The sequence below is a fragment of the Miniopterus natalensis genome, chromosome 6 (genome assembly GCF_054644295.1).
Source record: "Miniopterus natalensis isolate mMinNat1 chromosome 6, mMinNat1.hap1, whole genome shotgun sequence".
In the NCBI taxonomy this organism is placed as follows: Eukaryota; Metazoa; Chordata; class Mammalia; order Chiroptera; family Miniopteridae; genus Miniopterus; species Miniopterus natalensis.
The window spans coordinates 83,505,665-83,531,325 of record NC_142086.1 but is presented as its reverse complement, the minus strand read 5'-3'; the positions used below and the strand labels follow the sequence as shown (position 1 = coordinate 83,531,325).

Genomic DNA, 25,661 nt, shown 5'->3' with positions numbered 1-25,661 from the left:
CCTGGTCTTTTTTCTCTTTTAGCTGGTATGACTAAGGCTGCTATGAACATTCTTTACAAGTCTTTTTGTGGACATATGTTTTCATTTCTCTTGGGTAAATACTTGGGAATGGAACGCTGGGTCATAGGGTAGTTGTATGTTTAGTTTTACAAGCAGCTACCAGATGTTTCTCTAAAGTGGTTGTACATTTACACTCCTACCGACGACGTTGGGAGCTCTGGCTGTGGTGCAGCTTTGCCGGCACGTGGTGGTGGCTGTGTGCTGAGCACAAAGTGGTAGCTCGTTGTGGGACTAGTGTTCGTTACCACTAACAAGCATCCACATGTTTTCACTCCCCGTTTGTGCATCATCTTCACGCGAGTGTTTTCTGAGGCTCTTTTGCCTTTTTATTATTGAGCTCTACGAGCTTAGGTCCTGCGCACCGGTCCTTGGCCAGCTGTGTGTTTTGCAGATAATTTTCTCTCAGACTGTGACTTTCTATTCTTCTAAAAACTTTAATGTTTTGGCTTTTATATTTAGGTTTGTGATCCATCTTGAATTAATGTTTGTGGTATGAGTTGTGTGTGTGTGTGTGTGTGTGTATGTGTGTGTTTCATGTGGATATTCAGTTGCTCAGCACTCTTACAAAGATTGTTGTTTCCTCATTCAGTGTTGCTTTGGTGTCTGTGACACCAAGTGGCCTCCTGCTGTTTGTTGTACCTTAGCAAGTACTGGGCAGTCTGGATGGCTGTAGCTTCAGAGTAAGTCTTGGACTCAGATAAAGGAAATGTCCTGCATCTTAGACTTTCTGTTTTAAGATTGTTTTGAATATTCCAAGTCTTTGGCATTTCCATACAGTCTTAGCATCGGCTTGTCAATTCTTAAAAACCACATCAACAACAAAAATCTCGTTGGGATTATGGTTGAGATTGCTTTAAATCTATAGATCAACTTTGGGAGAATTTCCATTTTAACAATATTGATTCTTCAAGGCATGGACATGGTATATCTCCCCAGTTATTGAGATTTTCTTGAGTTTCTGTCATCAGTGTTATATAGGTAGAGGTCTTGCATGTTTGTTGTTTTATAAGCTTATTGTTATTTTATAGTTTCTAAAGCTATTGTAAATGGAATCCTCACAATCTACATTTTCCAGTTTCCTGCTAGTACATAAAAGTATTTTTTAAAATACTAATCTTGTATTCTTTGACCTTGCTAAAATCATATTAGTTCTGTAATTATTCTGTAGCTTCCTTAGAACTTTCTACACTAATACTCATGCCACTTAAAATAGAGACAGTTTTATATCTTCCTTCCAAACTTTGTTTTAGAGTCTTCTTGTCATCTTATTTCAGTGACTCAAACCTTTGGTGCAGTGATAAATGCTGTGAGAATTGTTCCATCTTGGGTGCCAGGGGTCGAGGCCATGCTGGTGTCCTACTAGCCTACTTTGTTCAGGAGGGGGAACCCGAGGCCACATGGTGCATAAAGAAACTTGAAATCATGTGTTTTGTTTCAGGGCCTATTTTTATGAAACTTCTTTTCAGTTTTTTGTAGAAGATTAGCATACATCGCTGTGGTTGGTTTTAGAGACCTGATTTGCATATGTTATGCTTCCTTTTTTTTTTTTTGGTTAATCTTCACCCAAGGATAGTTTTTCCATTGATTTTTTTTTAGAGAAAGCGGAAAGGAGGGGGGGGAGAGGAGAGAGAGAGAGAGAGAGAGAGAAAGAAAGAAACGTCGATGTGGGAGAGACACATTGATTGGTTGCTTCCTGTACACTCCCCAACTAGGGCTGGGAATTGAACCTGCAACCCAGGTAAGTGCCCTTGACCTGGAATAAAACCCATGACCCTTCAGTGTGCAGGCCAGTGCTGTAACCACTGAGCCACATCAGCCAGGGTGGTTTAGTTGTGATTTAAAAAAAAAAAAAATGTTTATTGATTTTAGAGAGAGGAAGGGAGAGGGAGAGAGAGAGATAGAAACATCAAATATGAGAGCCATTGATCAGCTCCCTCCTGCATACCCCCTACCAGGGATCAAGCCCACAACCCAGGCATGTGCCCTGACCGGGAATCAAACCTCCATCTCCCGGACTATAGGTTGATGCTCAACCACTGAGCCACACCAGCCGGGCTAGTTGTGATTTTGATGTGGTTGTGGGAGGAGGTGAGTACCTCATTTACCTACCTATGCTACCGTCTTGACTGCAAACCCTGTTATGCTTCATTGCACCTCCAGCTAATTTTAAATTAAACCTGTTAGGATGAACAGCCTTGTCAGTCTGTGGGAACCTTCCCGCACCGAGCCTTGGGGGAGAGTGTAGGGGTAGGACACAGCTTCCCGTGCCCCCAGCTAAGCCCCTGGAGATGCTCCCCAAATGTCATTGCTTCAGAACTTGCTGCTTTAGACCACAAGGTTGATAGAAGGGCTTTTTTCTTGTCTCCCTTTGCTCCCCAGTGGGCTGGCCATGAAATCCTGCCCTGGTGGGACAAACATTAGCATGTGGGTCAGTTCAGTCTGGCACCCTCAAAAGGGCTCCTTGGAGAGAAGTGAATGAAGGGGCTATGCATGGATTAGGTACAGAGGTGTGAAGGGAGCCAGTGAGGGTGATGAGGCCCCAGGGCCCTGGGAAACCAGTAGCAGCCAGGCCTGCAGGGGCAAAGGGTGGAGTCCCCCTTCCCAGAAGAGGGCTTGGCAGAGTCTGGCAGAAGATGCAGCCAGGAAGGTGGCGGGGGGTGGGTGGCAGAAACAGTAAGTGCCCGAGCTTTCCCTTCTTTCTCTCTCCACTACTATCTCTGTTCAGAAGGAGAGGGGGGTGGACTCTGTGGGGCACAGGGCAGAGGAGGGGGAGGAGCCCATTGGCACAGAACTGACACCCCTTAAATTCACTCTTCTTGTCATCTTTGTTACCCCTCTTCCATGCTGGGATGGAATGACATTCACATCTGAGGACAGACTAATGTTTTAATTGCACATGAATAATAAGTTATGAAACTGTTCAAGGAAAACAGACAAAGCTACCAAACTTGCACCTGCTTTTCTGCTCTGGTTGGTCCTGTAAGGTTAAACTGGTAGACCCTTCTCTTTACTTGTGCACTCGTGCTGAAGTGTGGGGCCTTAGGGATGCTTGGTGTGTGTGTATTTTCCCTCACTGTGCCTTTTCACTCAGTATGTGTTGAAGCTGTGCCCGTTGGTGCCCATAGGTCTACCCTCTTGCACCTTCCACAGACAGCTCCTGCCCAGGGCTGTGTCCCTGCCAGTCCTCCTGCTGGAATGCCCGCCCCTCTCTCTCTCTTTCCAGTCCCCTTCCTCCTGGTCACATGCTTCCCCAGCACCTAGAGCAGTGAGGCAGGATCTGTCAAACAGCCCAGCCTCAGGGCACTCGGGATGCCCTGTGGTCCAGGTGGGCTGAGCTACTATGCACACTGCTCCACCTGGCTGCCCTTGCACAGTTGTCCTCCACCGTTCAGGCTCCCCACCCCTGCTGTCCCCAGACCCGCTATACTTGGTGTACTGTTAGATTATAAAATCTGTCACTCTGACTGGTGACAAATGACATTCACCATTGTCATTTTCCTTGATTTCAAGTAGAGTTGAGCAGCTCTTTGTTTTTTGGCCTTTGATTTCTCTTTGATTTGTCATGATTAATTCTAGTATAAATAATTTTTAGGAACAGCGGGAGGGAGGGAGGGATTCACGTTTTCCCCAGGAGGAGGGCTGGTCAGTGGTTAGTTTGAAGCACTGCTTTGAGCCCTTGCCTCCCTCTGCAAGCCCTCTTGCATGTGGGTCTGTTTGAATTTGTCCTTTCATAATTTGCTTTAATATCCAGTAGGCAGACTCTTTTGATGCTTGTTTTTTTCCAAAACTGTTTTGGCTATTCTTATGCATTTAGTCTTTTAAAAGGGGATTTAGGACTAGCGTCACAGGTTCAGTTAAGACTCTTGTTGGGGTTTGACTGAGGCTGCGTCAGACTTGTGGGCTGGTGGGGAGGCCAAGCTGGCCCGTGCAGGCCGTCACAGCAGCTGCTGTGCCCTCAGGCTGAGGCCTGCTGGCCCTGGCACGGGGTCGCATTTGTCCTTTTCTTGTTCTGCTTCCCAACTGAGTGTGGCTAGTGTTTCACCAAACTTGTACATTCACTACAGGCCTCTCTGGTAGGTCATCTGTGTTACATTAAGGCAGTACCCTCGTTCGTGGTTTCATTGCCATTTTTATCGTGAGTGGGTAATGAGTTCTGTCGAATTCTTTTTGGCACTTCTGGTGACTAATGGCCTTCCCCTCTGAAGCAGCCACTGCAGTGGACCACCTGGCAGATGTCCCCATGTCAGTCATACTTGCATGCCACAGACACTCCCTAGTTGGACACCATGAGTTAATTTATAATGCTTTGGCTTTCATTGGTTTAGCATTTGCATTGTCTTCCTGGGAGCCATGGGCTCAGCTCTGCTCTGCTTGGTCCTGGTGCAGCATTGGTGCTGGGCCTGCCGGTCCAGCTTCAGAGTGCCACCCTTCCCGTCTCCTTCCCCTGCCTAAGGACGCTACCCAGAGACCCCCCCACCTCGGCCACCTCAGCTCCCCTCTGCCCCCCAGCTCTTCCCCGGTACTTGAGCCCTGCCCAAACCTTTTCTCCAGGGCACAGGCCCCTGCCCTGCCACCGACTGCAGCCTCACCCTCTGGCTCTTCTCCTCCACCCCCCTCCTCTGTCCCAGTGCCTCCTTCCCAGGGGCTGTGCAGAAGCCTTCTGAAATCCCCCCACAGCACTCATCCCCTCACCCATTTCAGTGTTAGGAACCGCCCCCCCCCCCCCCCCGAATACTCTCCCTTCAGTGCATACCCAGGAGGTGCTCGGGGCACGGGGGAGAATGTGATGTACCCACCAACCTCTCTGTGACTGTGTGGCTCTCCTCAGCCACTGTGCCCAAGTCCCTTTTCAAGAGTAAAAGTCCTCAGTGCCTGCACTCCAGTCTCATCATCAACTCTGTGATTAGGGGAGAAAATAGCTCGGAGTCAGCCTGTCCCCCAGTTCTCAGGGTGGCTTGGAGGTGCCAGCCAGACAGAAATGAGTGGCCTGCTGTGAGGCAGGAATGGAGCAGGCCTGGGCTTGGGCTCAGATGGCTGGGCTCTTCAGCCTTCTGTTCCCTTGCTAACCCCTTGTTTCCCTTCCATAGAAATTGAAGCCATAAAGCTGGCTGAGCAGAAGCTAAAGGCAGAGCGGAAGCGGCGGGCCACAGTGGTGGTGGGGGACCTGCAACCCCTTCGGGACGCCCTCCCTGAGCTGCTGAATCTGGAAGCCGGTGCCAGGCAGCCACACACGCGACAGTGAGTGTTCATCTTCAGCTATCTGGAGAGCTCGAGGCTGTGATGGCTAGGCTGTGACTCGACCCAGCTGGGGCTTTCGTCTGGAGAAACTTCCAAGCTGGTGGAAGCCCAGACTTGTTGGGACAGCAGGGGTAGGACTGGAGCTGGCACCCGTGTGGGAAAGCCCCACCCCGTGCCGCCAAGTTGAGGGGATTTACCCGGCCTGGCTTTGTCCGCAGTGTCCTTAACTCATGGGAAGCCCATTGGGGAGGATGTCGTGCCTGTCTTGGGAGTTACCCGGATGGGCCGGAGGCTGGATGAGGGTCCTGCCCCCTCTTGACTCCTACCCTTCAGTGAGGGCTCAAGCCACTCTAGGCCCTGTGGGCACTGAAGAGACTCCTGGATTTGTACCCCAGTGGGGCCGGAAGAATCTGTGGGAGGCCTCAGCCCACCCGCCACCCTACATTTTAGTAAGTGGAGGTGGAGATCCAAGGCCTCCAGCCAGTTAGGCCATGCTGAACTGTTTTCTGGACCTCCTAGGACGTGGCTCTGGGTGGGGAAAGGGAGCCCCAAAGCCCAGTTTTGCATGCGCAGGCCCCAGGAGAGGTGTGGGTGGTCAGCAAAGGATCCACACGTAGGTGGACACAGGGACAGGATCAGTGGCTGGAAGAGCAGAGCAGCATCCTGTAGCAGACATTTGGGACAAGTCAGGTTGAACCAGGTGACAGGAGCATGGGGGTGTAGGCACTGTCCTGGGTGGACCAGAAATGTTTTTCATTCCTACTTTAAAAGAAATAGCAATGAAAGTAGAGGCTTCCTGGCCTGGAGTCTAAATTTAGGAGGTGGTCAGGACTGGACAGTTTTTCTCCTTCTCCAACCTCATCTGAGTCCCTCTCCTCTGTGAGGCCACTCACACTCCCAGAGTCTCACTTAGGGAGAGGAGTGCTGGTCCTGGCACCATCCCAAAGCCTTACTGTGGGTTGCAGCCTCAGAGATGTGATCCTGGCAGACATTCCAAGTGAACCTTGCATGGCCCATACTCGGCTTTTCTGTCCACAGCAGAACAAGCAGCAAGCCCCGACCAGCCGAGCTGAGCCGGATGAGTGCCGCGCAGAGGCTCCAGCTCCTGTGAGTATGGCCCCACCACCAACATGTGGCTCTTGTGCTCCCACCTTCCTTCCCCATCCCTCCAGGGCTGTCAGGTGTCTGGCCAGGTTCCCCAACCTCAGTCTATTCAGGCACTCTGGGCAGCTCAGCCAGGGCCAGCTGTGGGACACAGGCACAGCCTGGTTGGCATGAAGTAGCTTGTCTTCAGTGGGGCCAAGAAGCCCCTTCCCTGGGGTTGTAGGGGGAGCAGCTGCTGCTGGCTCTCAGGAGCTGCCTTCAGACCTGGGTCCTTGGTGGCGGGGGGTTCCGTCCCAGGTATTGTTACCTGGCTTGGGTAGTTACTTGTCCAGTGGGGTTCAAATTCTCCTGTTAGCAACAGGAAAGCTGAGGCCCAGCATGGTGTGGCCTTGCCCAGGTCTCACACATGCAGGGCAGTGCACCGGCAGGCCCCCTACCCTACTCTTCCTGAGGCCAGATCAGTCCTTCCACGGCATCTTCCCCACCACAGCAGGCCTACATGGACTTGTCCTGGAGCTGAGGTTTCTTACCCGGTCACCTCGGTTTCAGGGGCAGAGATGTTGCCCCCCAGGCACACCTATCCAGGGCACCAGCAGCCATGGCTGGGCTTCAAGGCCTGCAGAGCGTGAGCTACCCTAGTGCTTATAGAAGGCGGCACAACCTTGCCTGTACCCAATGGGTCACCTGGGTTTAGAGACAGGCGTGCAGGGAACAGCAGCCTCCTCTTTGGACTCGGGCTCAGGGCCTCCTGCAGGAGGAAAGAATTCACCTCCTCTGTTGCGAGGGCAGAGGGTGCCACCTCCATCGCCATGGTGTCCCTTTGTGAGCAAGCTGGCCTAGGGCCTGTGGGGACACAACTGGCCCTTCATTCCTACAGTAGCCGCGTCTATTTTGGCAGCACTGGAGGGAGGCGCCTTTTATGTAAGGCTGTGTGTCTGCAGGGTGCATGCAGGCTGCTGCCTCCCTGTGTTTGGCAGCCGTTTGCCTTTAATAGCAGCTTCTTGTCAAGGTTGGGCATAGGAGCCTAGAATCCCCTTCCTGGGGAAAGGGCAGGGATGCCAGCACCCCCAATCCCATGGGCACAGTGGCTCCATGGTCACTGTGTGACCATGAGGAGGCCCCTGGGCAGCTTCTCTCCTCCTCCCCAAAGCCTTGCTGAGCCTTCAGGTCCCCTTGACCTGACCCAGAAGGCCTCACTGGCTCCCGCCTCGCTCAAGAAGCTTAGGCTGCCTTCCTCACTCCCTACGCCTCATCCAGCCCTTTGCCGGTGTCCCTCCCTGTGGTGACTCTTGGCCTCTCCTGTCCACTCCAGGGTTCAGCCTGCTCTGCAGCGCCTGGGTATTGGGTGGCCCAGCCGAGGCAGGTTCTGGGTGCTGAATGCTCACCCCACTGTCCCAGGGGTATGGGGTCTGCTGACCTTCGACCTCAATTTTTCAGCGAGGAAGAAAGGACCCGATTCCGGGACCTGCTGGCCAGTCCCACCTACAGAGCCAGCCCCCTGCTGGCCATCGGGCAGCGGCTAGCTCAGCAGATGCAGCTGGATGGCAGTGGCCTGCTCTGACCTGACCCCGGGGTGTGCTGTGAGTTCCGAGGACACACGTGAGCTGCCAGAGGGCCAACTACTCGCCATTTCACCCAGAGTCTGGAGGGCAGCCTCCTTGGCTCTTTCTCACTTGTTAGGACTGGTGGGGCAGTCCCCCAGAACCCGGGGGGGTGAATAAACACCATGTGAACTCAGGCAGCGGGACAGTGCTTCCTTCTGTGCTTCAGCTGTCCCATGAGCAAGACAGTTATCATAAATCCCGGGTTTGAAGATTGGGCTGCAGAAACATTGACTTAAACCCTTCATCTGAGGATGTGGAAGGGGGTGCGCGCCTTTCTCAGACCTTTGGGAATGGGAGTGGGGCTTGTACTGTGCGGACTAGCTGACCACGTCCTCCAGAGCCAGTGGGGGATGTGGGGCTCAGGGGAGGGTGGGCCCTGGGGTCCTCTGCTCAAGGTACCTGGTCACTGGTTGCTGGAATTGCCTTGGAGCCTTGGCCTGTGTGTGGGTCCCACCCTCAGAGAGTTGGATAATTGGACTGATGGCTGCGTCAGGGTCACACATGGCCACCTTCCCGGCACCCAGCCCTGCCTTGACACTTCATTTGCTGGCCCTCAGAGGACTCAGACCTCATTTGTGTTCCAAGCACTGGCTTTCTCTTGGTTTGTCCAGGACAGACAGGGCACATGGTGGCCATGCAGCATCAGCCAGTGAGGTGAGTCAGGCCCAGCAACTTCATCTCTCAAGGTCTGTGCCACTTGAAGCCAGTTGCACAAACAGCAGCTGTACTGCTTCTGGAATGTTTCTCATGCAGAGGTAAAGCCGGTGCTGGCAGCCTGGGCTGAGGGCATTGTGCTGAGGTGTGGAGGCCCAGCCCCCCATGCTTCCATGGGTTCTAGTCCAATGACCAGGGTTTTCCAGGGTGCCTGCTTCCAGGATATCAGGAGATCCAGCTGGCTGGCGAAGATAGCAGGATACCACTTTCCGGGCCATTCCCTAATGTTGTGTTCCTAGGGCAGCTGGTCCCCTGCTCCTGGGCCCTAGACAGCAGGTCTGCGTGGAGAAAGAACCTCCTAAATTTCAAGTCAAAGAGACTCAGCTAAACTGTGTTTTTCTTCTAAAGAGGTTCAAATAACGTTGGTTAAAATGACAATTATATGCATATTCTTGAAGTTGTCTTGTGTTTCTTAAATTCTTCTTAAGATTGGAGAAATCTTAATTGTAAGATTCTTGGTACAAAAACAGTGATTGTATTTCTGAGCCCAGTGTTGTTCCCTGTGCCACAGAGGCACTTGGACCATGTAGTCTCCGTGGGGCCTCCCGACAGGCCTGGATCCTTATCCTTCCTTGTCCCTCTTGTCCCTGCACCTAAGGGGGACTCTGGGAGCTGGGTGAGCAGGGGTCCTGGCTGGGACCTTCTCTCCAGAGGAGAAACTGAGATGCAGAGAGGGAGAAGCCCCCCTCCTGTGACAGGCTGAGTGGTGGCCAGCAACTAGGGGCTGTTGGTGCTTTTCCTGACGCTGTCCTCAGAGCTTCCTGATGGTCCCATGACCACCACTTACTTGACCTCTGCCCTCAGTTTAGGTCAGCACAGGGCTCAGTGTGCCCTGGGACGAATGCCGCCCCCCCACCCCCAACCAACCCCTTTCCAATAAGTCTTCTTCCTGCCTTTGGTGCTTGGGCTTCTAGCACGGGCAGTGATAACTCCCACTTAATCATCTCTCCTGGGCTAGGGAGTAGATTCTAATTACATAATAATGTTTAATTAGAGAATCCAGTACCCGTCAGCCCTCTGGCTGCAGGTCTCCCTCGGGACGAGCTGCAGCCTTCCCTGTGTCTCCTGCAGGTGCCCCCCCCCCCCCAGGCTAATGTGCCCTCATCCTCTGGCTGGTCACCTGGCAGGACCCATCTTCAGGTCTGCCTCATTCATTCAGAGAGACTTGGGTTCTATCCAAGTGTATTTTGGACCCCTACCTTGGGGCCAGGGGGCAGCCAGGAGCTGGGCCTCCTAACTAGGCCTCAGGGGGGCACGAGGATCACATGCTGCCTTATTGTATCTTTTGCCTAATGAGAAGATGCTATAGCACAAAGGTATGACCTGCTCCCTACTCTCCCCTCCGCAGACCCCTCCCCAGTTTGGGAGAGGTTGAGCATGTGGGGCCGGCTCTGTGTCCCCTTGGCAGCCTTTAGACAGAGCCCAGCGTGCCTGACCCACAGGCTCCCCAGAAAGCCTACGCTTTACCCGTATGGATATGTTTTCCAAAAATAGTCCTTTACTCTTCAAGTTCAAAATACAGTCTGAGTGGTGTTTTTTTTAGCTCTTTATTGTACAAATATTATGCACATAGAAACCAAAGAGGCGTTTAAGGCAGTCCCATATGTTCACAACCGTCAAGTCCAACCCTGGCCCCCACCAAGGAGACCCAGGCATCACATCCACCACCTGGAGTGTTTCCACAGCATCTCAGAAGGCGGGGCTCCCAAGAAATGTGGCCACAGACCCCCGTATCAGATCAAACAAAATGAGCAAGTGTTTTAATATTGTCAAATGTCCCGTCTTCTTTCCTCCACATCTTGTGAGTGTCCCATTTTCTTGGTGGTTGTTGGTGTCACTTCATGCTCAAGTCCCTTGGAGCACCTGATTGCCTGCCATTGGTCACACAGCTGGCTTTACTTGTCTCATTTGGTTTTTAGGGATTGCTTCTTAAACATTTAATTTTGTTCTATAATTATGCAAAATGTTACATGGTACCAAAGTGTCAAGCCTACAAAATAAAACACAAACCTCTCAATAGTGGTGTTGGACAGTTAGGAATGACGTTTTTGTCTTATTCTGGGGGAGTTCCCATTTAAAAACAGCACCTTGTTGCACTTGTAGGGGGTGTCTAGGTTTGCCCCTGAAGCCTGGGGTGGCCCTCTGCATTGGGTAAGGATGGCTAGGCTGGGTTGGGGGCCAGAGAAACTGGAGTCCACCCCATCTGGGCGGCCTGGCCAGTCACTTAGGCTCTGGGTCCTCAGTTTGTGTAGATGAGAAACAGCTGCATTGCTGGATGGGATGATGCTCAGTTCACTGAGCCACACTGGCTGGGCAGTATAGCGCACTTTTATCAAGAAGAGATGTTGAGCCCTGGCTGGGTGCCTCAGTTTGTTGACGCGTTGTCCCATGCACCAAAGGTTGCAGGTTCATTCCCAGTCCGGGCACGTACCTAGGTTGTGGGTTTAATCCCTGGTCAGGGTGTGTACAGGAGGCAACCCATCCATGGATCTTTCTCACATCAGTGTTTTTCTCTCCCTTCTCGTTATAAATTAATAAGCATGTCCTTGGTTAAGGATAAAAGAGAGAGAGATGTTGAGTTTTATTGATTTCTTTCTTGGTTCTTGTTGAGAAAGTCTTATGTTCTGTTATTTTTCCTGGCCAGGGCGGGGGGTGGTATGGGGTTTGAAAATGGTGTGATTAATTTTCCACATTCCTTGGCTCAGGGCGGGCCTGCACCCTCTCCTCCAACTGGAGTCAGGCACAGCCATGTACTTGACCTTTCCACAAAAGTACATGTACATGATATGTTTCACTTTGGGGAAGCTTCCAGAGTCAGCATATGATGCCCCGTGCTCTCAAGGTGACTGGCAGTGCTTCAGACAGTAGCCTGCCCTGGGTCCTGGTGTGAGGACCACTCAGAGCAGGGCCCCAGCCAACTCACAGCAGGCTTGTTGTGTGAGTGAGAAGTCAACATTGGCTGTTGTGGGAGTGTTTGTTACGGCAGCACAGTCTAGCACATGGTGATAGATACACATCCCCTCTGGTTCCCACTGAGATGGAGGAATAGTCAGCTACTCTATCCATTCTGAGGTCAGGAGAGGTGCCATCAGCAAGTCAGGCCAGAAGGATTGAGAAATGAGAACTTTCTGGAAGAAACGGCAAGTCAGGCCTTCAGGGAGCAACAGAAGAGGAGCTTCTACTGTGGTTTCTACCCTGATGGGGCACACACTGTCCTCTGTTATCCTCTGTGAAGGCAGCTCATGGGACAGGCACCTGCTTGCAGGAGCCATGTGCACAGACGACACTGGACACTGCTGCACGAATGACGATTCTCCGCCATGCCCAGTGGAGCCGGAAGTGATCCTCAGCTGCAGTGAGGCCAGCAGACAGCTTGGGAGAGAAACAAATGCTTCCAAGTGGCTGTGGTCCAAGAGGAGGAGACACTGCACGGCAGCCCATGTAGGAAGCTCTAGTACAGAAAACGCCAGCCAGCGAACCTTCTAGGAGGCAGCCAGAAATGTAGTCGGAGGAAACTTACATCTCAGATGTTTTCATCATGTACAAGAGAGAACAAATAGTACACAAGCTAAGCATTCACTCCTAGATTGGAGCAGAAAAATGAGATAAAGCTTGAAGCCTAAGGAAACAGGAGGAATATATGACTAAAACATGAAAGAAGTGGCGGGTTTGGCAGGAAGGAAAACGGTACAATTCAGAATCCATCAGGCCAAGACCTGATGGCCCCTGGGAGTGGCTTGTGGAGGAATCTTGTGACCTGATTTTTCTCACCTAGGCAGCTGTGCGAAACAGTTCTTGTTCTGTCAGGACCAGCCCTAGGGCCAGATGGCCACAAGCTCCAGCCTGTCCTTTTACAGCTGGGCAACCCCTCTATGCCTCACTCAGCCCCCTGCACATAGGGACGATGGCTTCTAAAGGTGTCATTCCTAGTCATAGAGCATTCCTTGTGCTATTGCTGCTTTATGTTGGTGAGAGGAACATCATGACCCTTCCCCTGAGATAGTCACTGGCCCGAAGCTCTCTGCTCCACTCGGTGGTACTGGGAGAGGGTGGACAGTGGGCACCATTTCTACCAAGGAGAAGTATTTGGGCTGAGCAGTAGGAAACTGGGCTCCCAGGATAGTGCAGGTGGTCAAGGGCCTTGTCTACTTAAAGGGGCCATTCCTCATGGTCAAGTGGTCTCTCAGTGATTTGGGAAGAGAGCCAGAGGCTCTGATGTCTGAGCATATAAATGCCTGAGGAGCCACCTTGGGGCTATGGGCCAGGAAGGTTCCCTGTGCACTCATCCAGGGCTGGCTGGGATGGGGGTCAGAGGCAGAGGGCTGGTGCCCAAGAGTACCTGACACAGCCATGCCAGGGTGAGTACTGGGACCCCATCTTCTCTGGTCCGTCCAGGAGAGCTGATCACAGACATCTCGAGAATCCTTAGGCTACCCAGCAGCTCCCAAAACACAGGGACCCCCAACAACTGAAGGAACCAAGGCATCTTCTCTCCTCTCACCCAACTCCAAGAATGAAACTTGCTCAGTTAAGCACCACTTTCCTCCCGTCAGGAGAAAGCAGGGGTCTCTCTGGAGCATTTTGGGGGCAACGCGGTGTCCGTGCTTATGGCCCCTCTCCTAGCTGAACAAATGACTCTTGAGCACTGCCATCCTTTGCCCATATCCAGCTCAAGGGCCTTGATCAGAAAGATAAGCAGCTGCCTGGAGCAAGGGAAAGTATTTAAAGGAAACTAAAACAACTGTCATATATTAATGGCGGCTGTAAAACAGAACTTAGCCTTGTAATAATATTTTGGTTCTGTTTCCACTATGCGCACCTAGAAAAATGTGAGTGCGACCTCAGTGAGGGGAGCGTCACATTCCATGAGCCTCAAGGCATTTCTGCTGTCATTCAGGACCCAAGCTCCGAAGGCCACTGCAGTCACTGCTCGCCATGGGACTGAAAGGGGTGAAATACAGCCCGGGACGTTAACGACAACTGGGGTGTTAATAAGAGTGATGATAAGTGTGTGCCAGCTCCTGGCCAAGTATCTTTCAACCCTGTTAGCCCCACAGAGTAGGTGTCATTACCGCTGTGTGTTACAGATGAGGAAACTGAGGCACAGGGAGGCAAGTCTCCTCACCCATAGAGTGGAACCTGAGGTCACCAGCTCACAAGAGCCAGTCTCCGAACTGCCTTTTTGCTGCCCCCACCCCTTGCAGACCCTCCTATGTGAGCCATGGCCAGATTATGACTGGCCGAGGGGAGACCTGGTCCCTCCCAAGGGGCCCTTCCTGCCTGAGCACGGTAGCCATGGTCTTGGCCTGTGTCCCGAAGGCTATGGGCTGTGGGTTGGGAGGGCTGGGGCACCTGGGGAGAAGAAGGAATGTTTGAGGACAACTGTCAAGCATTGCGGGTCAGTGATGAGGGAGATGTTTGCCAGCATAGCCTGCATTCCCACACATTTAAACACAGTTCCCATTTGATTTCTGTTTAGGAGGCTTTATTAACAACTTACATTTCTGTCCAGTTTTATTAGGCGTTTAGCTGATTCTTCTATAAGTGCACTATGGTGCTGAGTTGGGCCCACATGCATGTGCTAGTGTGTGAACATGTGTCTGTATGTCCCAACATGTGCATTGTGTGCATGTGGTTGTGCACACAATGCATAAATGTGTACCTTGTGTGCGTGTGTGCACACCCACATATGTGCAAATGGGCCTCTTGGTTTTTTATTGATTTTTAGAGAGGAAGAGAGAGAGTGAGAGAGAAACATTGATCGGTTGCTTCCTTTGTGCGCCCGACTGGGGATCGAACCTGCAACATTTTGGTGTACAGGACGATGTTCCTGTACCAACTGAGCCACTCGGCCAGAGCAGGCATCTTTTGTTTCTGAACTTGAACTCCTGAACTATGGCTCCCATTTACTTGAGGGGTGATGACCTGCAGAGTAAGTATCTGCAGCAGGTTGATGGCTGGTAAGTCCCAGTGGGTATTTTCTCTGAGAGACTCCCTAGTTCCTCCATTCTCCTTTCAACAGCCCAGTCTCAGCCTGGAGGACAGAGCCTAGTGGTCTCCTTGCTGCCTCGGACCCCAGGGCACCTGCAGCCTCTGACTGGCAGGCCAGGCAGAGCCTGTTGAATTAGATGGTGTTTCCATGATCCAAATAACAAACACTTTCCGAAGCAGCAGGAACAGCCTGTCTTTCAGGAGAGGAAGGAAACCAAGAAACTGCTGGCCACACCTAGGACAGCTGTCAGCCACCCCAGTGACCTGGGGCAGGGAGACTGGGCTTGGCAGCTCTGCACATGCAAAGGCCCTATAGCCTGCAGACCCAGGGCTGCAATCTGGGCCCTGGGGCCCTAACCCCATGGCCAGGTCCAGGAACAGGTGGCCATGAGGCCTGGCTCCTGGGGCCAGAGGAAGGAAGTGCAAGAACTCAAGGTGACATCTGGAATTAGGTGGCCTGAGGCCTGGCCTGGACAGAGCTGGGGCCACATGGAACACCAGAGGATATGCAGGCTCAGGTGGGGATAGAGCTCCATCAGCCTGAGGCCGCAGCCTCTGCCTTAGGTACCAGCTCCCGAAACAGGGTCCCTCCAGCACAGGCCCTGATGCAGGACGAGAGGGGGCCTTGCTCCTCAGAGATGGGGCTGTGGCCTCCTCCCTGGACATTGCCTTGCTGGTGGTTTCTCAGAGGGGGACAGTGTCCTTCAGGCAGCTTCAGGGTCCTGGCCTGGGCCCTGTCAGGACTCACCTAGGACAGACATTCCTTAGAAAAATGGATTTTTATTCTAACCGTCAACCCTGCTGCGGAGACTGGAGGCTCGGCCCACATACTGCTTTGCAGCTTCTTGGCATTTGACCTTTTCTCATTTTGCACACGAGCCACGGGACTGACAAGCAGGCCCACTCTGCTTCAGCCCAGGTCTGTCTGCTAAGGCCGCAGCCCTTGGCAGCTGGAAGTCAGCTGTGGAAACGGAGCCTGGCCCAGCTCTCCTGGGACCTTCTGTGTGGGCCCAGGTGGCAGCAATGGGGAGGGATGAGCAAAGGGTCCGGGAAGGTTCTGCAAACTGCTGTGCTCTGCACTGAACCCCAGACTGAGAGGACCTCCATGTCCGGGGAGAGAGCCTGTGAAGGGCTGCCCTGCCTGGTGCCCAGGTCTGGGCATCAGCCCATCCCCCAGCTGCTCCTGGCTCTTGACTCCCACACTCACCTGGCCTCTGTCCAAGGCTCCAGTTCCCACTTAATGCAGGTGGTCCCAGCCCTGAGGTCCCGATCCCCTGGGGCTTGGGTGGGGACAGGAATTCAGACTTGAACCCTTCTCCCCAGTGCGCCTTGTGCAGTTGCATTTGAAGTCTCCTAAGCCAATAGGGGAGGGAAAGGCCCCCATGCTGTGCTCCTGGAGGAGGACTGTGGGCCTGGAAGGGAGGGAGTCCAGCGCTGCTGGGCTGAGGTCTGTGCAGGCCCTCAGCCCCCAGCGTCACACTGGGTTCCCTCTCCGTGGGTCACGTGGTGCCCTGAAGCCCCTTTCGGCACAGCGCCCTATGTAACCCAGCAGGAGCTGTCCACGTTGGGGGTAGCATCACAGGCTTGGCGCTTCCAGGAAAAACACCTTTTATTTTTAGTCCAAGTTTCCAGCTTTGCTGGAGTGGAGGACAGGTGGCACTTCTGCAGGAGCAGGCTGAGGGAGTTGTCACTGCACACTACCCCCTGTGCTGGAGTGTCCCCTCCCTGCCCTTCTTCACCTCAGTCCAGGAATCTCCCTGGGGACTTGGGGCATCTGCTCCCTGAGGACAGGCAGCCCAGCCTGGAGGAAGGGGGCCTTGGGGTCTGCCATGAGCCATCCCAGCAGTAGCCCATGGGGGGGATGGCGGGGGGGCAGTTTGATAACCAGAGAAAACCCCTTCCTTTTGAGGAGGCCGGGCCTCCTTTGGGCTGTGCTGCTCGGCAGCCCCTGGCTCAGCAGCTTCATCCAGGAGGCCAAGGGAAGATCCCCGCAGGACCCACCAGCACCCTCATTCCCTGTGCAGGACTGGGGACATCAGGGGACTGCCGGCCTCTGCCCCTCACAGTCACCTCCCTTCTGCCATGCACTCCCAATAAAGAGGCTCCCTGTCCTGATAATTTAATTCTGCATTTAAAAAAAAAAAATCTTAGAGAATTAGGCATGAGAGACACCCTTTCAGATAGTGTGAAAATCCACGGTGGGCCGTTGGCCTGCATCATATCCAATGGTAAAACTGCCACGGAGCCTCATCTGGGTCAGACACAGGCCAGGAGTTGCAGAGATGCCACGAGCTGAGGACGAATGATAATGAGTCATTGCTGCAGACTGGATCACTGCTAACTGAACGCCCAAGAGAACGGGCTGAGAAATAGAAGAACTAACACAAAAGATCAGTAAGATGCTATTAGAATAGTTTAAGCAACTTCTTTCTACATACAGGAGTAATGCATTTAGAAAATACAACAGATGCAACAGACTGAAAATGCCCCCAAAGATGTATTCACTTCCTAATTTCTGAATTCTGTGAATGTCACTTTATATGCCAAAAGATGTGATTAAATAAAGGATTTTAAAGTAAGGAGATGACCCTGGATTACCTGGGTGGGCCCTAAATGCCATCACAAGTGTCCTTGTAAGAGAGGCAGAGATGTGAGTGACTCGCAGAGCAGAGGCTACACAAAGACTGAGGAGAGAGTTGGAGATGCTGGGCTTGAAGATTGGATGGATGTGGCCCCTGCTGACCCGTGGCCTCTGCTTAGGCAGTGAGAGGCTAACATGCTCTTACCACTGAACCCCAACTCAGGAGATTGCTCCAGACCTCTCCAACACCCCCCATTGAACCCAGAAGCTATAGTTACACCGCTAAAGGCCCACAGGAAGCCGGGCTTCACTTCAGGCCCGCTCTGCCCCTGCCTACTGTGTGGCCTGGTCATCAGAAAAGGGTGTTAAAAGAGTCCTTTATGGTGCCTCAGGTCAAGGGCATTCAAGGGTAACATAGCCCCCCAGGAATGGAGAGCAGGGCATTCGACTGGCTCGGGACAGGGAAGGGACTGAGCTGACCCTGTTCCAGTCTAGTGTCCCGGCCCCACTGGGCCCACCAAGGCTGCCTCATCACCCATAAGTGGGGACCTCCCACCATCCCTGCCTCGCTGCTGTGGGGTCAAACAAGGTAATGGGTGGAAACCCTCCATTCTGCCTCAGGCCCCTGTTGAGAAAAGGAGACCGCGGAGGAGTGAGAGACTGTGTCGGGGCCGCTTATAGGGCCAGGAGCACGAGGCTCTGGGCTGGGGGCCCTGCCTGGAAGGGGCCTGGCTGAGGCCTCCACCTGCATCCAACTGCGACCAAGGAGATGCCCCTCGGGGCAGGTGGAAGCCTCCAGGGGCATGTCTTAGCAAGACCAGAGGCAGAAAAGGAAGGGGTCACAAGCTGGGCCAGTGCGTGGGGGTATGGAGGCCCCCTGGCTGTGTTCATGCCAGACAATAGAACTTAGATCAAGAAAGTCAGGCATGACCCAGAAAGAAAATACAACCAGGGAACTGTGTGCCCTAATATTTGAGTCAGAAAGATGATTTCTTAAAATGCAAGAATTTGCAGTTCTCTTGTCCAATTTCTCATGAGCGGGAGCTGGGGCTGGGATTCAAGGCTGACTCTGCCCAGCCCTGAGAACCAGGCCAAGCTTCTGCCTCCTGCCTTGGTTCCTTCTTGGAAGATGAGAGGCTGAACTGTGGTCCTGGGCTCCCAGCTCTCACGCCCCCCAATCTGGTACCCCAAAGCCTCTTGCGTCAGGCATCCAGGACTGAGGTCAGGTTCTCCAGGCATGGGGCACAGTTACCAAGGGGTAGGGGATGCCCAGTCTACCACCTTCCTCACCCTGAGAGTTGGCTTCTAGAATTTCCTGCAGGAACACACCACACGGCACTATAAACACAGCATCCTTAGAATCGGAAATCAATGGCAGATGTGAGTAAATTAGGCCTTGGAGGGCAGAAAAGAGGGCTGGGAGCCTGCCAGACACTGCCGCTGCTGTGGCAGGATGCCAGGGCTCTCAGCACAAGGGTGTCTGGGGTCAGGACAGGGCCAGGCTGCTCCTTGAGAGCCACAGGAGGAGACCAGCTCTCTCAGTCCCTCCACGTACCTGGGCAAGCCCCATATGCTGCCCGTTGGCCTGGGTACATAGGTGGATTGCTCCCCTGATGTCAGGCACAGCACCCACCCCCTGGGGCCACACAGAGCACAGTGGGCATGGCCTGCCATTGGTGCATCCCTTTAATCATAGTTACCTACTTTTTTGTTGTTAATCCCCATGGAAAAATGGATATTTTTTCCATTGATTTTTAGAGTGGAAAGGATGGGAGAGAGAGACATCAATGTGAGAGAGACACATCGATTGGTTGCCTCTTACACAAACCCAACTGGGGCAGGGGATCGAACCTGCAACCCAGGTATGTGCCCTTGACCAGAAATTGAACCCACGACTTCTCTGTGTTCAGGCCAACGTTTTAACCACTGAGCTACACTGGCCAGGGCACAAGTCTTTCTTTGGATGTATGCTTTCATTTAGGGAGTAAAATGGCAGGATCATATGGGAGAAATATGCTTAACTTTTTAAGAAACCATTGAACTGTTTTTAAGAGAGAGATATTCTCACCAGCAGTGTGTAAATTGCTCCATGTCCTCATGGACACTTGAAACTGTCATTTTTAGCCTTTCTAATAGGTAAATTGTGGTATCTCATTGTGGCTTTAATTTCCCTGATGACTAATGGTACTGAACATTTTTCGTGTTTTAACTTACTGTATGCATATCTTCTTTGGTGAATTCTATGTTCTGATTCTTTGCTCATTTTTGAAAGGAGTTATTAATTTTCTTCTTATTGAGTTTTGAGAGTTCTTTAGATATTCTGGATACAAGCCTTGTCAGACGTAGTTTCCAAATATTTTCTTCCAGTTTGTGGTGTATCTTTCATTCTCTTAATAGAGCCTTTGGAAGAGCAGAAGTTTTGACCCTGGCCAGGTGGCTCAGTTGGTTGGAGCACTGCCCTGTACACCACAAGGTCTTGGGTTCTGTTCCCAGTCAGGGCACATACCTAGGTTGGAACCGATCAATGTTTCTCTCTCTCTCTCCCTTGCCCTCTCTCTAAAAAAAATCAATGAGCGTGTCCTTGGATCAGGATTAGAAAAGAAAAAACAGAAGTTTCCAATTTGGATGAAATCTAGTTTATCAATTTGTTCTTTTAAGGATCTTGCTTTTGGTATTGAATCTAAGAAATCTTTCCTAACCCAAAAGTCACAAAGATTTCTTCTAGAAGTTTTATAGTTTCAGGTTATACATTTAGATGGGTGGTCCATTTTGAGTTCATTTTTGTATATGGTGCAGGGTGTAGATAAATGTTTATTTTTTCCTCCTATGGCTAGCCAGTTGTTCCTATAGCATTTGTTAAAAACACTCCCATGGCCGGTGTGGCTCAGTTGGAGCATCGTCCTGTACACCAAAAGGTGGTGGGTTCAATGCCTCGGCAGGGCACATACCCAGGTTGTGGGTTGGATCCCCAGTCTGGGTGTGTTGGGGAGGCAACTGATCGATATTTCTCTCTCACATCGATGTTTCTCTCTCTTCCTCTCCTTTCCTCTCTCTCTAAAAAAAAAAAAAAAAAATCAGTAATAATAAAGATTCCCCTTTCTCCTGTAAACCTGTTAAACTCACTCATTGGCTCTAGTAGCTTTTCTGTAGATTGCATTAATTTTTTTGCATAGATGGACATGTCATCTGCAAATAAAGGCAGTTTTACTTCTTCCGTTCCAGTCCTGGTGCTTTTCCCTTCCCTATCTCCCTGGCTAGAACACTAACAGAAGTGGAGACAGTGGACGCCCTTCTCGTGCTCCTGGTGGAAAGCATTCAGTCCCACTTGTGAGTAGATTCTTTGTAAACATCCTTTATCAAGTGGAGGTACTTCCCTTCTATGTCTAGTGTGCTGAGAACTTTTATCAGAATGAATGTTGGATTTTGCTACTTGCTTTTTCTGTGTCTGCTGAGATTATCATATTGGGTTTTTTTTAGTTTGTTAATATGGTGAATTCTGTTGATGGAATTTTGAATGTTAAATCAATCCTGAATTCTCGGGCTAAATTTTACTCGGTTCTGATGGCTTATCTTTTTTACGTATTACTGGATTCCATTTAATAAAAGTTTATTTAGAATTTTATGTACATGATGAGAGATATTCGTCTGCATTTTTCTCTTGTAATATTGTGTCTGATTTCTGTGTCGGGAAAATGCTGGTCTCATAGAATGACTTGGGAATTATTTCTCTCTTTTCAGTTCTGTGGAAGTGTCTATGTGGAATTGTGACTGGTACGTCCTTGGCTGTCTGATGGAATTCCCCAGGGCAGCCATCTAGGCCAGGGGTTTTCTTCATGGGAAGGTTTTAAACTAGAACTTGAGTTGGTTGATGGTCCTCTGTTGTGTACTTGGGGAAACTCTGCATCTCCCTAAATGCAACACACTTCTCTCTGGTTCTCCATCTTGCAAACTGTAGCTGCCTTGGTCTCCCCAATTCTCAGCCTCCCCAACTCAGGATGTCTGCAGGCTCCCCTCCTGCCCTGTGGCCTGGAAGCTGTCCCCAGGCAGCCAGCGGGGGCACTCGCTTCCTCTCTTCCCGTCTCTCAGGCTCCATGACTCCTTGTTGCCTGATGTCCAGTGCTTGAAAACCCTGGTTTCACGTGTTGTCGGTTCTGTTGGTTTTTTGGCAGGAGAGTAAGTCCAGTCCCTGTCACTCCATCTTGGCTGGAAGCGGAGGTCTCTCTGGAGCACAGGGTGATGTGCTCATCTGAGAGCTCTGGGGCAAAATGCACCTTTTCTATGTCTTTTGTGGGCAGGCTGCATGAACTCAGCCTGTCTCCCAGAAATCAGCACGTCCCCAGCTGCTGCCCTGTGAGGCCAGGAGGCCAGAGGTTGAGGGATTGGCTACAGACTTGGCCTCACCCACGGCATAGCTGGGGCTCAGGCCAGTGGCTCCCCCAAGTAGGTCTGGCCACAAGCAGTGCCAGCAGGCCGCCAATGCCAGCGCATGCTCTCTGTCAAATTAAGTATCTTCCTCCATTTGCTTGATGTGATTCTTAAATGTAAGCAGTGGGTTTGCTATAAAGTGAATTATTCATCAGGAAATGGACAGAGCCTCCCAGGAGATCAATACTTGGGTTCTGAGTTTTTATTTTCCTAAAAGGATCACTGATTGCTGGCAAGCAGGGGCCACGAGGAACCACTGAGGTGATCCTGGAGAGCCTGTGAGCAGCAGCCCATGGCCAGCTAGGGTCTAGGGTGACTGTGCCCATGGAAATGTGGGGCCTCAGGGGGAGGCAGTGTGTAAATTTGGGCATGTTTCTGGCAAGATAACCAGACCTCCCGCTGTTGGGGCCTTTTAGGGTCAGGGATGGCTGGGCCCTTCAACAAATCTCAGCAGCTGATGGGTGACTGTGGGAGGGATAGTCATGGGAACCTGCCCTCAGGTTCAGGTGGGACAGCTGGACCAGCCAGGTGAATCAGGGAGTGGGGGACCCCATGGCCAGGGGAGGGCCTGGGCCCACCATTGGTGGAGATGGGCCTTTATGACGCCCCTTGGGCTGGGCTGGAGGCAAGACGGCCAGTTAGTGGGCAAGTAGCCCCAGCATCCACTGCAGCCCACATGTCACGGGTGAGAGCAGAGCTATAGCTTCCTCAGGAGGATGCCCAGTCTTGGTGGCTCCCATGAAACCCAGAGCAGGACCAGGACACCCCTGAGGTGTTGTCAGTTAGTAGCCTTGCTTCCCCTTTTTATTACAAAAAGTGTGTGCATTCCTCTTAGAAACTTGAGAAAGTACAGATTGGCCAAAGGAAGACAATAAAACTCTCTGGTATTCCAACCACTCAGACAGAATCCCTTGATATTTACTTTATTGTGTGGCATTTCAGATATGCGTGGACCACACTATTTATGTCATCTGGTACAACTTTCTCACTTCATGATATGAACATCTGTCCATTTACACACGCCTGCCATTTTAACTGGACGCTCCACATTCCGTTGGTGTGTATCCTTGAGTCTATGTAACCCAGCCCGTGACCGCACACTCAGTTTCTCCCAGATTCCACTCTGTGAATTCTGCAGGTCTTTTATCTGCCTGACGTGTAACTGGGGACCCCCATTCTCAGATGTGGGTGTGTGAGGTAGGCTGGACTGCTCCTCCTGGGCGGAAATTGGGTCAGGGATGGTCATGTGGCCTGAGCCCAGCCATCAGAACCCTCCCAGGAAAGAGGGGCCTGCTGTTCCTGGAGCATGCCAGCCATGGGGGCACCTCTGGGCCACCTTGGAGGAAGAAGCAGATTCTGGGCGTGAGAGGGTGAGGGCCTGGTGATGTAGCAGGGCCCAAATCAGAGTCCCATTTGTGTCGCTGTTGCACCAGCCGAGGGTACTTGTTTCCTTGTCTGAGCTGGCAGGAGACACACCCAGAGTGGACCTGGCTGGGTTTGCAGTCAGAAGCATGCAGATGCATGTAAGGTGGCATCAGGAGTGGGGTGTTGCACATGGCCGCTCCGGAGGGGTCCTGGCTGGAGCGGGTGAGGTGGGGCAGGGAGGGTTTCTTAGCCCCAGGCAGGCCGCCCCATCGCCCCGTCAGGCGCTGGACCTTGGACTCGGCCCAGGGGCTTACCAAGGAATGCTGTCTTGGCTGTTTCCTGGAGCCCTGCACTCCTGTCGGCCCCAGCTCCCATCAGGCACTTGCGGGGGGCAGAAAACACAGCCCTGTGGGGGAAGCCCTTTCAGAGGATGGGGGCCCCAGCTGATGGGGGGCAGTGGCTGTGCGCCCCTCAAGGTGGAAAAGTGGATGCTCTTCCCCAAAGTAAGGCCAGGGCAGGAAGCCCGAGCCCAGAACGGGGCTGCACCCACCCCTGAGACCCCCCACTCCCTTACTGTTTGCCATCATGGCCGTCCTTGGGAGGCAGCCAGGGCAGTGAGAGGGGGGCCTCCTCTCCCAGCCTGTGGCCCCTCATCTCCAGGCTACGGGCCAGGGCCAGGGCCTCAGGGTCTGCCTGAGATGGAAGCCCAGGCAGGGGCTCGGTCAGAGGTCAAATACCATTTTCTCCCTTTGGTAACGGGCCCCACCCCCACCCTCCAACTGAGTCAACGCAGTCAACCCACAGGAACCCCAAATTCTACCAACAAAGGGCCGAGATGCTCCAGCCCTGGGTGGCCTTGGACCCCTGCCCCACTGTGAGAAGTGGACTGCTAACTTTGCGTGTGGCCACTGAGAGGACGAGGCGGAAATATTGGGGGCCCCTCCTCTGACCATCCAGCTGGGCTGTTGGCAGCTCCTGGCTGGGCTGTGGCCCCGACCTCTCTTGGCAACGCTGCCTCTCCACTGTTTCCGCGCCCAGCCTCTCACGCGGGGCCTGGGTCACTCCATCCCGGCCGCCCTTGGGGCCGCATCTGAGCCCCTGGCAGCCTCTGAGCTGGGGGGGTGGGAGTGGTTAGTGGGGCGCTGGGCCTGCCTTTGTGTGGCGACATGGGACTGCCCTGGGCAGTCACTGCACCTGTGACTGGGTGGAACCTAGAGCCCGGAGGAAGAGCGGTGGGATGAGGGAGCAGGGGTCCAGGCGGGAGGTCGCAGGGGGAGGCAGAGGGAGGCGGCTGCTGGTGGCCGGGGCCCGGCAGGCACTGTGGGTTTTCTCCTTCGTGCCGTTTAGACTTTTACAGCCGTGTGCAGGTGCAGCTTTGACACATTAAAAATGCAGTGAAAGCACAAGGCACGGAAGGCCCACCGCCAGGGCCTGTGCTCAGCCTGAGACCCACCCCGGGTCCCCTGCACCCAGGTGAGCCTCCTGGATTCCTGTCCTCCGCCGGCTGCTCAGGCTGCAGCTTGTCAGCAAACCCTTTATTGCCAGATAAAGGCCAGTGACTCCCCCATGATGTGGTGGGGACAGAGGGATGGGGTGTGAGGTGTGGGTTGGCCAGGGTCCAGCCCCCGGCTGGACACCCATTCTCCTATGAGTTGGACCTGGACGTGGAAGGTTCAAGCTCCCTCCAGCCTCGAGTCCCCACTTGTCCCGGCGCCGGGTCCCTGTGTGGGGCGCTGGCGGTGCCAAAGTCAGCAGCTGGGCCCGGAAGGCAAGCGCGCCGGCCTTATCTGTGACTTTTCCTGGAGGCTAGCTGCTCCCCGGGCTGCCTGGAAACTCTCACCCCCAGCTGATGTTGGACATTCCCAGACATTTTTTGGGCCCCTGGGCCCCTGGCATCCTGGTGGGCGGTGCTGGGAAGAGGGCCCAGCTCCGGCTCCCACAGGCCGGCTCTGTCACCACTGATGCCATCGATCACTGCTCTGTTTTTGTGGGCAGCACACCCAGGGGCTCCGTTCCCACCCTGTGCCCCGGCCATCAGGCTGACCCAAGGGGCCCTGTGCATGGGCCACCACTGCCGCGGGCAGGCAGGGAACGGGGTTTGCCAGCACCCCGCTCAGGCAGCTGGGCAAGCGGCCGGTGCCGGTCAGTGCTCTGCAGCTCCTTCTAGCCCCTCGACTCTGTAGGCGAAGAGACAGGCTGCTGGGGCTGGGGGAGGCAGTGGACGCGGCCTCGCGCACCTGTGATGCCTTTATGAAAAGGAGTCCGAGGTCCTAGTGAGACCTCAGGTGACATCGGGCAAAACACAGCCATGTGATGCACTCTGGACAGGAAGGCTTAGTAAAATAGAACTGAGTTCTCCCCCAAATAGCAGGTCAGCCACTCACCTGGACTGGTCTGTGCCTCACTTCCCGGGACCAGCCTTCAGCCTCGTGCCTACATGGCCAGCAGCGACCACCTAGACCAGCCCAGTCTATGGACAATCATCCCATGGTGTGGGCTCGACCGAGGGACAGAGAGTGTTGCAGACATGCTGCCACTATCCGCGGGGCCTGGCTGTCTCCCTATGGGGGGTGGGTCAC

The 25,661-nt window shown here is 53.0% G+C and overlaps 1 protein-coding gene across 2 annotated transcripts in view; it reads left to right on the top strand.

Annotated features, from left to right (window-relative positions):
- Positions 1 to 10,756, top strand: part of SLX9 (SLX9 ribosome biogenesis factor) — a 29,737-nt gene extending 18,981 nt beyond the window's left edge. Inside the window, exons 4-6 of one of the 2 annotated variants that reach the window (XM_087818395.1) lie at positions 5,148 to 5,298; positions 6,340 to 6,405; positions 7,840 to 10,756. In XM_087818395.1, the coding sequence (XP_087674521.1) occupies positions 5,148 to 5,298; positions 6,340 to 6,405; positions 7,840 to 7,963 (341 nt within the window). In that variant the 3' untranslated portion in view covers positions 7,964 to 10,756. Of the gene's footprint in view, positions 1 to 5,147; positions 5,299 to 6,336; positions 6,406 to 7,839 lie in introns of both variants that reach the window. The other variant, XM_087818394.1, reaches the window with a different exon arrangement.
- Positions 10,757 to 25,661: the final 14,905 nt, after the last annotated feature.